Raw genomic sequence first — 12277 nt, 5'->3', positions numbered from 1 at the left:
TTTATTTTATTTTATTTTATTTTATTTTATTTTATTTTATTTTTTATGATGTACAGAGATGTTTGAATGTTTCTAATTTTTAGGAGGAAAAGTGGCAAATTTTCAAATGTTCCAACGTAATTGTTATTTACATGTAGGTCTCAGGCCATGCAGCCTGCGAGTGCAGGCAGCTAGTGGCAGAAGCTGGCCTGGAGACGAGTTGCAAGCTGCTCGTTTGCTCCCTTCCCCTACACTTGAAGAAGCACTGCTTATGACTGAAACCCAGGAAAGGAGGGGGAGCGTGTCCATCCCACTTTAGATAAAGTGATTCTGTGCTTTGGTAGAGCACTGGCTCATTTATTTAAACTTATTGTTATCTTTGCTTGCAGTATTTAGACTTGAACCCAGGGCCTTTATGCTGAGCTACATCCCCAGCCAGTGTTTGTGTGCAGACTTGTCTTTTTTTTTTTTTTTTTTTGGTGGATCCAGGGATTGAACTCAAGACACTTGTGTTTGCCAGGGAAGCGCTTATTCCACTGAGCCATCTCCCCAGCCCCTCATTTTTTTTGTCTTTTGGAGAGCGGGTATCACTATATAGTTGAGGCTGGCCTTGAGCTTGCTGTGTAGCCCTGGCTGGTTTCCACCTTGCAGAGATCCTCCTGCCTCGGGCTCCCAGTGGTAGGATTATGGGCGTGCACCTCCATGCCTGGCCTCTAGCCATGTTTTTTTTTTATTGTTGTTGTTTGGTTTTAAGGCAGGATCTTGCTAAATTGCTAGGTTGTTCAGCCTGATCTTGTAGCCCTCTGCTTCAGCCTCCCAGCGTACTGGAATTCTAGGTGTGTAGCTACCATTAACTGGGCTAAAACACAAGTCTAAACGAACATCTATCTTTCCTTCCAAATATGTTTTAGGATATTCTAGGGAGGCAGAGGTAGGAGGATACTTGCTAGTTTGAAACCATTCTGGACTACACAGTGAGCTCAAGACCAGCCTGAACTGCACAGTGAGACATATTTCAAAATGATAAATAAGTAAATGCATCTAACATGCTAATATACACTGTGGCTTTCTCTGAGAAGTCAAAGTGAAAACAGAGGGAGGTACACAGGTTTTTCCATTATTTCTTCTCACTACCTTTTTCCTCCTAGAACCATCTTTCTAAGGAGCAAATTTTGTGAAACACTGTTGAAGCTAGTTCAAGAAAGCATATTAAGGGGCCGAGAGATAGCTCAGTAGAATAGGAGCTTGCCTGGCAAGCACAAGGACCTGAGTTCAATCCCCAGTTCCACAAAAAAAAGGAAAAAAAAAAAAAAAAGAAAGAAAAGAAAGCATATTAAGCAATACAGAATGGTTTCATTCTTTCTTTTCTTTGTATTTTATTATTATTATTATTATTATTATTATTATTATTATTTTCTATTTTAGGGAATGGTCTACAGGATGTTCGGGGTCTCACTAGTAGATCAGACTCATAGTGATCCTCCTGTTTACACCTGTAACTGGGATTACAGGTGTGCGCCACCATGCCCAGTCTCAATTGCCATCTCAGTGCACCCTGGGGAGGCGGGACCTGCACGGCAGGTCGGAGATTGAACCCCTGACCCCTGCGCCTACTTGCAGGCACTTTAATCCACTGAGCCATTTGACTGGCCCTCTCTTTTCTTTCTTTCTTTCTTTCTTTCTTTCTTTCTTTCTTTCTTTCTTTCTTTCTTTCTTTTTTTTTTTTGAGGCATGATCTCGATGTGTAGTTCTGGCTGGCCTTGAGCTCACTTTGTAGCCAGGCTGGTCTGATCTGGAAACAATCCTCCTGCCTGAGCCTCTCAAGTGCTAGGATTACAGGAGTGTGCCACCATGCCTGGATACACTTTCTTTACCATAGCACTTGCCCATATCTACAGGTGCACTGAACTGGGTGTGGCTTTGGTGGCATGGTGTGGCATAGTGGCAGGCTATGTGTTACCAGAGATTGAACCTGGGTCCTTCTGCTTGCCAGTCATGTGATTAGATCACTGAGCTATCTCCCCGAAGTGAGCTTTTTTATCCAAGTTGTGAAGCTCACTTTTGGTGGTGTGTATCCATAATCCCAGCACTTGGGAGGCTGAGGTGGGATGATCGTTGTAAGTTTGAGACCAGCCTGAGTTACAAAGTGAGCTCAATGCCAGCCTGAACTGTACAGGGAGACCCTGGTCAAAGAGACAAAAAAAAAAAAAAAAAGTGGCCATGGATGAAGCTCAGTGCAAAGGCCCTGGGTTCAATCCCCAATATCTCTCTCTCTCACACACACTCCATGTTGTTGAATAGGAGTTAAGTTCTGGTTTGGTTGTATAACTGTAGACAGTGATACTGCATTGGGTATTTACGTATTTTAAAAATTCATTTAATTATTTGTCCTTTTAAGACAGGGTCTCTCTATGCAGTTCTCATTGCTGAGACAAAATACCCAAAGCTAGAGGAAGCAAAGTTTACTGTTGCAGTTTGTAACGGTTGCAGTTCCTAGAGAGATGGCTCCAAGGCCTGGTGGCTTGGCAGAGGGGCAGTGTGAAGGGAAGCAGGTCACAGCAGGTGGAAGGCAGCAAGGTGGCAAGTAGACAGCAAGCCACGGCCCTCTGTCCTTTATATTATATTCTTACCCTTAGAGCAGGTAGTGCTCAACCCAGGGTGCAGCAACCTTAGTCCTACCCAGAACTATGCCAGACAGTAATCATACGCCCTAGATCCCAGCATCACACACTCCAGAGCAAACCACCCCTGAAAAGCCCTGCCTATGACCACATGAGACTGTGGGGAACATGGAAAGCCATAACAACTCTCATCTCAAAAAAAAAAAAAAAAAGAAAGAAAGAAAAGAAAAAGAAAACTGGGACAGGCAAGATAGCTCAGCAGACTAAGTGCCTGCTTTGGCAAGAGCAGGGACCAGGGTTCCATCCCCAGTCCTGCATGCTGTGCTGGCCCTGCCCCCAGGGCAGGCTGAGCTGGCACACAACTGTAATCCCAGTGCTTGGGAGGCTGAAAACAGGAGGATCACCACAAGTCCGATTTGCGTAGTGAGAGCCTGTACCAAATACAGTGAAAAAAATTAAACAGAAATGCTTCAGAAAAGTGTAGTTGTACACTCTTGTAATCCCAGCACTTAGGAGGCTGAGACAGGAGGATCACAATTTTGAGGCCGGTTCCAACAAGATTCTGTCTCAAAAGAAGCAGGCAAATCCTCTGATACCAGCAATCAGGAGGCTGAGGGAGGAGGATTGTCCTGAATTTGAGGGCCATTTGGGCTATGTAGTTAGTTGAAGACCAGCCTGAACTATGTAGCAAGACTTTGCCTCAAAAAAAAAAAAAAAAAAAAAAAAAAAAAAAAAAAGAGAAAAACAAGTCGGACAAAAAACACTCCACAAGAACTTTTCAGCAAAATATCATGGCTGATGAGAAAAAACTAATCTGTTGATTGAAGTAATTCATTTGGCCTCCAACACATATCAGTAGACACCAATGTCCACCACCTCAAAAACAGTCAATCCTGTCACCCTTAGGTGCCCAGGTTAAAGCCAAGCCACCAGTCTAAATGTAACCCCACTCTGAGGTTGACACCATAGCTGTAGCATCTTCTGCTTCTTTTGTTAAACTGTTACCAGGATTGGGAGTAGGCAGAGGCAGGGAGATCTCTAGCGCATGATATTTAAGGAGCTGCTCTGTTGTGCAGTGCACTCTGTGCTTGTAATTGCTCGACCAAGAGTGAGCTCCTCTCTGCACCTTGGATCCTAGGCATTTCTCTTGTCTTACCCTGGCCCCAGACCTGCATCCTTAAGTGGAATGTATCCCTTCGGTGTGATGATGGTAGGGTCATCAGCCCCCGTGGAGGAGGAGGTGGAGTGGGTTATTTGCAGAGGAAGTGACTCTTGAGCTAACTGGGGGAGGTGAAGGCCGTCGCTACAGAAAAGTGAGATAAAAAGGATCTTAGTCTGGGGATAGGAAAAGACACAAAGGGTCAGGTGTATATCTGTGTTGTGGGCAGCAAAAAGGATGAAGTTGAATAGTTAGATCATAGGAGTCCTCAGCCCCTGGGCCATGTACAGATGCAAGTCCATGGCCTGCAAGGAACCAGCCCTCACAGCAGTAGGAGTGATGACCTTCTTTATGCATTTAATTTTTGCAGTACCAGGGATTGAACTCAGGACCTTGTGCTTGCCAGGCAAGTGTTTATTCTACTGAGCTATCTCCTTGGCCCTAGGAGGAGTGATGACTGGATGCAGGAAGCTTTATCTGTATTCACAGCTGTTCCCCCTGGCTCCCATCACTGCTTGAGTTCCACCTCCTATCAAATCAGCAGGGGCGGGGCTGGTGGGATGGCTCAGTGGTCTAAAGCACCTACTTAGAACAAGCTTAGCAAAGCACAGGGACCGCAGTTCAATCCCCCAGCACCACATGCCAGCCAGCCCCACCCCCTGGTGGGCTGAGCTGGCCACACACACACATACACACACACACACACACAAATAAATAAATAAAAAATAAAAAATAAAAACAAATCAGCAGAGGCATCAGTTCTTGAAGCAACCTGCACCCTTCTGTGAACTGTCCACTTGGGGATCTAAGATACATGTCCTTCATGAACTTTCAGCAGGACCTCCACCTGCCCAACCTCCCCATGAAACTGGTCCGTGTGGCCAAGCAGGTTGGGAACCACTGGTTTAGAATAGAACAAACAGGGGCCAGGGTGATAGCTCAGTAGAATAAGTGCTTGCCTGGCAAGCGCAAGGTCCTGAGTTCAATTCCTGGTACTATAAATAAATAAACAAATAATAAATTAAATTTAAAAAATAGAATAGAACAAACAAAAGAGGGGTGCTGGGTTTGATCTTGCTGAGTGCAGATTCCTTCTTGGGTGAAACAATGAAACTCTCCCCTATCTCAGCCTGTTTTCTTAGACTTTCACTAGTAACAGCCTGGCTTGAGAAGGAGAGATAAAAATCAGCAAATCATTATAAAGCTATAAACTGTGGGGCTGGAGATGTAGTTTAGTGGTAAGGCATTTTCCAGGCATACACCCATGAGCTAGCAAACATATACCATCCCCTAAAATTCTGCATGTTAAATTGTCAGTGTCTTGTGAATTTTCATGTGTCCATAAGATAAAGGACTTAAGAAGTTGGATCAACTAAAATTTAAGAGCCCCCCTTTTTTTGTGATGGGGATTGAACTCAGGACCTTGTGCTTGCCAGGCAGGCACTTAAACTGTTGAGCTAGCTCCCCAGCCCTAAGAGCCCTTGTGTGATTTTTTTTTTTTTTTTTTTTTTGAGAGTAGTCAACAAAATTGACAACTTACTCTTGCTTTTGTTCTATAGGCTACAGACGTTATACAGGCTTTAGCCTATATAACGTTTAATTTGTTTGTGCTTTTCTCTATTTCTGTTCCAATTTCCACACATCTGTTTCCCTTTGAGCCTGCTTGGTGGCATCTACTTTTGAAAAGATTTATGGATAGGTAATTGATAGACCATACGATTCACCAATTTAAATAATACAATCACCACTCCAATCAGCTTTAGAATGCATCCCTCACACCCCCCCCCAGAAATTCTGGGACACTAATAATCATGTTCCTGGGCTGGGGAGATAGCTCAGTAGAATAAGCACTTACCTGGCAAGTGCGGGGTCCAGAGTTCAATTCCAGGTACTGAAAAAAAAAAAAAAAAATCATGTCCCTGGGCAATTTTTTTTTTTTTTTTTTCAGAACTGGGGATTCCAGGCCCTTATGCTTGCCAGGGAAGCACTTATTCTACTGAACCATCTCTGGCCCCTTTTCTTTTCTTTGGTACTGGGGCATTGAACTCAGGACATTGCCCTTACCAGGAAGGTGCTTGTGCCACTGAGTTATACCCTTGGCCCCCTTTTCTTCAATTAATTGATTAATTTATTTATTGCTGGACATGGTGGCACACATTCATAATCTCAGCTATGCAGAAGCTTGAGGCAGAAGGATAGCAAGTTCCAAGCCAGTCTGAGCAACTTTTGTCGTTTTCTTTCTCTCTCTCTCTCTCTCTCTCTCTCTCTCTCTCTTTCTTCTTGAGGCAGGGGTCTTGCTATGCAGTGGAGGCTGCTCACAAATTCACAATCTTCCTGCCGTAGCCTCTTAAGGCGTGTTATTACTGTTGTGCGCCACAACATTCTGCTAGGGATGGCCAAATAGCTCAGCGGATTACAGCACCTACAAGCAGGTACAAGGCCTGGGTGTTTGATCCCCAGGCCTGCCGATGGCAACTGAGATTGGGCATGGTTGCACGTGCCTGTAATCGCATCTCTTGGGAGGCTGTAAACAGGCAGATCACTAGAGTCCGATCTAGTAGTGAGATCCTGAACACCCTGTTGACGCTTCCCTAAAATAAAAAAGAAAAGAAATAACATTCTGCTGAACTTGGGCAAGATCCTGCCACAAAATAAAAATAAAAAAGGGCTGATGCCATAGCACAGTAATACAGTGTCACTGAGTTTGATTTCCAGTGCCAAAATAAAAAAAAAAATTGATAACATTAAAATGTAAGAATTGTGCACATTAGTGGGGTACCTCATAATATTTGGTACATGTAAATGTTGTGTAATGCTAAAGTTGTGTTCACCTTAAAGGTTAATGATAAAAAATGGTGGTTTTTAGAATAAAAAAATTATAGTAAAATATATAGCTACTTTAATCTTCTTTAAAATATTTAAAATATCTCCCCTCACTTTAAACATAGTTATCCTATAATTCTTGGCAATGTGTCTTTTACTGTAATAGGTTCATTTAAATATAAATATTCACCATAATTTTTTATCAATACCTTTATATTTATTTTTTCAAACATTCATCTTTTCTTTAGGGTTGGCATTATCTTTTCCTTTTTATTAGAAAACGCCTTTGGAGATTAGATGTTCTTTTTGGAATCTGTCATCCCAAGAGTGGATTTCTGTGCTAAAGCGGAGAGCTAGGGCAGAAGCAGGAGGGAAGGGCCGCACTAACTGCTACTATGAGCTCTCAATTCATCCTTTTCCCAAAAATACTGTCAGTGGGTTGTCATTTAACAGTCCAAGAACCGGAGGTTTGTAGAAATTAAGTATCCCCCAGAAGGTTACAAAATTAGTAACAAAGCCAGGATGGGACCTCGGTTTTCTACCCCAAGCTTATTTCTCTACCCTCCGTCAGTATTTCTCAACTTGGCTGGGTGCTGGGATCCTCCGCAAAGCTCCCAGCCGCTGGGCTCCGGCCCCGCCCACAGAGGCCGGGATTCGCAGCTGCTGGGGTGGAGCCCAGGCGTTCGCATTTCCAACCGCCTCCACTGCGGCTGGTCTGACGCTGCACTCTCATGGGGAGACTGCGAGCGTCCCAGGATGTGGCTGCGCGGAGAGCGTCAGGATTGCGGGGACAGGTTCGCTGAGCAGCACGCACCACCTGTCGGAGCAACTGCTGATGGCTCTGAGGCAGAAGGTAGTTGGAAAGGCAGTGCAGAGAGCAAGGGCATCAGACAGAAGCCGAAGCTGAGAGCAGCTGTCCTGGTTTGGGGTGAGATGAGGAGCAGAGACCTGAGCAAGGCATACGGAGCTGGAATATCTCAGTTGGCTGCGAAGTGTTCTGCTCCTTGCCTAGTTTGGAAGTAGGGCTCCTCAAAGGGAGAATGAAGGCAGACAAAGGACTGTCCACGGCAGTGTCTCTCATTGTTTCCTGGCTCCAGCTGCAACTGCGCACTCATTCTGACTTCATCCCAAATGTGAACCAAGCCCCGACTTCATTACACCCAAAGCTGTTTAAGGGAAAACAAACTATCACACATGCTAAGCCAACGTCATTTCCTTGAATCTGTTGCCATGCTGGGTTCTATTAAAAATATTTGCATCTTCTTTTCTCTCAGCGCGAGGGGGAGGAGGACAGCCCGAGATCACTTAATTCAGAATCTCCAGTGTAAATTGCTATAGTAGGCTCAACGGTGATTTGATCATCTTCAGCTGAGGGATTTGGCGACCTGGCTCCCCAGAGAGGATGACACAGCACAGAGGCCAGCACAGGCAGCTCGCCTCGCCTGGCCCTGTAGACAGCAGAGGTTGAAAGTCCTTGCTGAGGTCACTAGTGCTGAGTGCTCTTAATAATTCAAACAAGCCTGAGTACCTCTTCTGTGTGGAAGCCAGGCAGCCCTGGGGACAGGGAAGAGACCGGCGGGGCACTGGCTGTCCTCTGCTAAAGAGAGCTTATCTTCCTTAAGGAAGCTTTGATCCTTTTTGGAGCACTTTGGTGGAATGTTATTCATATGGAATGAGGTGCAAAGAGTTAGCTCAATTAATGAGACAACTCGCCAGGAACAGACTACCACAGTAGGACTGCCGTGGCCCATTTCTGCGCAGTGCCACGGACAGCACGAGGGAGTGGGCTAAAGCAAGGGTGAGTGAGGTGCACATACACGTGGAAGACACAAATACACAGGAAAGTAGGCAGGAAGCAAGCAGGCGGGCAGGGAAAGCCGATTTGCCCTCTACCCATCTAACTCCAGAACCCAACCCAGGCTTGTGGAAACTACATCATGCTCCGTGCAAGGGTGGAGCCCCTGTGACCAAATCATTCCTCTCTTCAAGGTCCCAAGACTTTTCTCAGTGCTGTTACATTGGCAAATAAACTTCAGTGAGTTTCAGGGCAGGGGAGAGCAACAGCTACACCATAGCAGGCAGGGAAACACAACATTCAGATGTAACTATAACCAAAGAAGCACCACCTTCCCTTTCAAAATGATGAAGATGATGTTTGTTTCTTTATATACATTTGTCCATTCATTCATTCATTCATTGAATAATCATTGAAGCCTTCCTGATTGCTACGCAGTTCAGTTTGGCCTTGAACTATGTAGCCCAGGCTGGCCTGGAATTCACAGCAATCCTCCTGCCTCAGCTTTTCAAGTGCTGGGATATAGGCGTGCACCATCACAACAGGCCATAGCAATTCATTTAAACCTCACCAAAAATCTCTGTTGAAAATGGCCATTATAGCGAAGCATGGGGGCGCATGCTGAGTAGGCCTTGGGCACTGAAGTGAGATACCGAGTCTCTTCATTCATACAACCAATACTTACCGAAGCCCTACTACTGAATATATGAGAAACTGTTCCAGGTGGTTAGATACATAGTCATTTCCTTTAAAGAGCAAGAAATGTTCAGAGTAAATAAATTGAAACAGTGGTGGGTGTGGTTTGGGGGCCATGCCTATAATCCCAGCATTTTGGGTGGTTGGGGTTGGATGGTTCCAAATTAGTGCTTTAGGTCACTGAGTGAGACACTATCTCAAAAACTTAGGCAACTTAGTGAGACACTGTCTTTAAAAAGGGGGGGGGTCTGGATATGTAACATAGGTGTTTACTACATGATTTTTCAACTCTGAAATTTTGTATTGTAAAATATTAAAAGGAAAAAGCAATAGGAGTAAGGAAGGTAGGATTGGGAAAACTTCCCGGGGGATCCAGGGCAGTGTTGTCTTCTCTTCTCAGCTACCTGATATCCCTGTGCCATTCTTGAGCTATGGGCTCATCAAATTCCAAATTCTAAAAGGCCTTATTTTGGGCTGTAAACATTTCTGCGAAAATCTTTGCGGTTCGTTAGGTTTCCTTTCTGGAGAAAAGACATGGGCGAAGAGGCCAACTGGAAGGCCTCCTGAAACCCACCCACTCCATCATGCTTGTTTTATTTTTATTTTTTTATTTTAGAGACAGGGTGTTCAGGGTGTCACTACTAGATCAGACTCATAGCGATCCACCTGTTTACAGCCTCCCAAGGGCTGGGATTGCAGGCGCGTGACGCCACGCCCAGTCTCAGTTGCCTTCTCAGTCCCTCATGCTTGTTGAGCTGACCTCCAGTAGAGCTCCCCATGAGTGGCTTCCCTTAATTTTCTTTTTTTAAATTTATTTATTTTTTACATTTATTTATTGTGTGTGTGTGTGTGTGTGGCCAGCTCAGCCCACCAGGGGGCGGGACTGACTGGCATGTGGTGCTGGGGGATCGAACCCCGGTCCCTGTGCTTTGCTAAGCTTGTTCCAAGTAGGTGCTTTAGACCACTGAGCCATCTCTCCAGCCCTCCCTTAATTTTCCATAGTGGTTTTTTTTTTTTTTTTTTTTCAGATATTTCTCTTGGGCCGTCCAAATAGCTCAGCAGATTAATGCACCTGCAAGCAGGCTCAGGGGCCAGGGTTTGATCCCCGGGCCTGCAGTGCCGGCCCCACCCTTGGGGCGTGCTGAGATGGCAATTGCCACTGGGTGTGGTGACCCTTTCCTGTAATCCCAGCCCTTGGGAGGCTGTAAACAGGAGGATCACTACAAGTCTGATCTAGTAGTGAGTGAGACCCTAAACACCCTGTAGACCCTTCCCTAAAATACAAAAACAAAACCCCCCAAAACAAAGTAATTCTCCACTTAGGGCAACAATATAATTGAAAGAAAAGGCTGACAACTTCAGGTCTATCTTAGACTGCAGAGTTCCAGCAAGTCAGACACCAACCCCATGTTCAGAGGAGCAGAGGCTGGGACCTTTATTTTTTGTTTTCTTTTTATTTTGAGAGAGTGAAGCTAAATCCTTAAATTGTCCAGGTTGTTTGCAGTCCTCCTGCCTCAACGTCCTAGAATGCTGGGATTACAGGAATGAGCCACCAAACCCAGCTCAGGGGCCTTTTCTCTTAAACACTAATGGGGCCTAGACTGTATCAAGTACTACTCTTAAGAATTTTACACATAATTTTTCTTTTTTTTTTTTCTTTTTTGGTACCGGGGATTGAAATCAGGACCTGCGCTTGCCAGGCATACACATAATTCTTGAACTCATTATGTAGCTCAGGCTGGCCAGGAATTCACGGTGATCCTCCTGCATCAGCCTCCCAAGTGCTGGAATTATAGGCCTGCACCATCAGGACCGGACATAATGATCATTTAAACGTCACCAAAAATCTCTGTTGAAAATGGCCATTACTAACCTGGGCATGTTGGCACACGCCTGTAATCCCAGCATTAGGAAGGCTGAGGCAGGGGGATCATAGTGAGTAAGGAGACCCTGCCTGAAAACAAACAAGGGCCGTTTATCATGCCCATTCAACAGAATGGCACATAAAGGCACAGGAGATTAAGTAACTGGTTTATGGACATGAATGAGAACACAAATGTGGCTCAAGTCACCAGCTGGTACTATCCTCCTAGACAAGTGACAGATTGCCAATCTCTGAACAACTAGGTCAATTAAAGGTATCAATGGATCAAAGTGGCATTCATTATTCTAACGTTCCCACTAAACCTAACTCCTTAAGAACCTCCGTATTTCGGACGTGAGATCCCATAGCTAGGAAGAGCATTCATTTCCCAGGGAGACAGGCTTCCAATAAAGCCCTGAAGTCATCTTTCACTAGGGAGTCACAGGAGGACAGGCCTGCTAAGCAGAATGGCGCTTGGGGGTTTCCAACACAGGAAATATCTAAAGCCAGCGGCTGGCACACTATTTTGGGCAAATGAGGAGGAGGAAAAAAAAAAGTCATTTTTCTTAAAACAGAAGTTTTTAGCCTGAATAAATGGTAAATGATATTAATTCATGAAGTCCCTTTCATCTTAATTCCCAGCTTGTTCTCATTTTGTTCCTCAAACGTGGGGCATCCACTCCATTATCTGATCTATTAGCCCCCCTCCCCAGCCCTTTCATAACTTCTCTTTGAAATAAGGTGGCAGCACCCTACACCCAAACACTCAGCCCCCGGCCCGGGTCCTGCCGGGCCTCCGGTGGGCGTCGGGAAAGCGCGGATCCGGCGTGGGTGGGGGTGGCAGCCTGCGGCTCACACCTCTCTCGGAGACCTCGGGCGGGGCGGAGGCCGCGGCCTCGGCGAATAGCAGCGCGCTCCCCGCGCGGATTGGAGCAGCGGCATCACGCTGACCTCGGCCTGGGATGTAAACCCGCCGGCCGCTGCGGGCAGAGGAAGGCTCGCGGCAGCTCCGGGAAAGCCAGCCCATCCCCGGCTCCCCGCGGTGGCCTAGATCTCTGTGGCGCCCAGCGGCAGGAGGAGCCCGGCGAGGGCGAGAGCGAGGGCGCGGGCGCGGGCGGGGAGCGCGCGTCGGAGCCTTCGGCGGCGAGAAGGGGCGGCGCGAGCCATGGCCGGGGACAGCGAGCAGACCCTGCAGAACCACCAGCAGCCCAACGGCGGCGAGCCCTTCCTCATCGGCGTCAGCGGGGGCACAGCCAGCGGCAAGGTACGGCGGCGCCGCGCTTCCGCCGGCCCGGGGCGGCGCATGTGGCCCGGGCGCGGGCCAGGTCCCTGGCGGCAGC

The 12277-nt window shown here is 46.4% G+C and overlaps 1 protein-coding gene and 1 pseudogene across 1 annotated transcript in view; one reads left to right on the top strand and one right to left on the bottom strand.

The window, feature by feature from the left end:
* The window catches only part of LOC101576274, a 24556-nt pseudogene extending 15582 nt beyond the window's left edge, over positions 1-8974 (bottom strand).
* Positions 8975-11862: 2888 nt separating this feature from the next.
* The window catches only part of Uck2 (uridine-cytidine kinase 2), a 66697-nt gene continuing 66282 nt past the window's right edge, over positions 11863-12277 (top strand). Inside the window, exon 1 of the mRNA XM_004639870.1 lies at positions 11863-12201. Coding sequence (XP_004639927.1) covers positions 12103-12201 — 99 coding nt within the window. The 5' untranslated portion in view covers positions 11863-12102. The remainder of the gene's footprint in view (positions 12202-12277) is intronic.

This window comes from Octodon degus, unplaced genomic scaffold (assembly GCF_000260255.1).
Source record: "Octodon degus isolate 3935 unplaced genomic scaffold, OctDeg1.0 scaffold00116, whole genome shotgun sequence".
NCBI classification, from domain to species: Eukaryota; Metazoa; Chordata; class Mammalia; order Rodentia; family Octodontidae; genus Octodon; species Octodon degus.
Note: the sequence above shows the minus strand (reverse complement) of the source record. Positions and strands in the feature narration are given on the sequence as shown.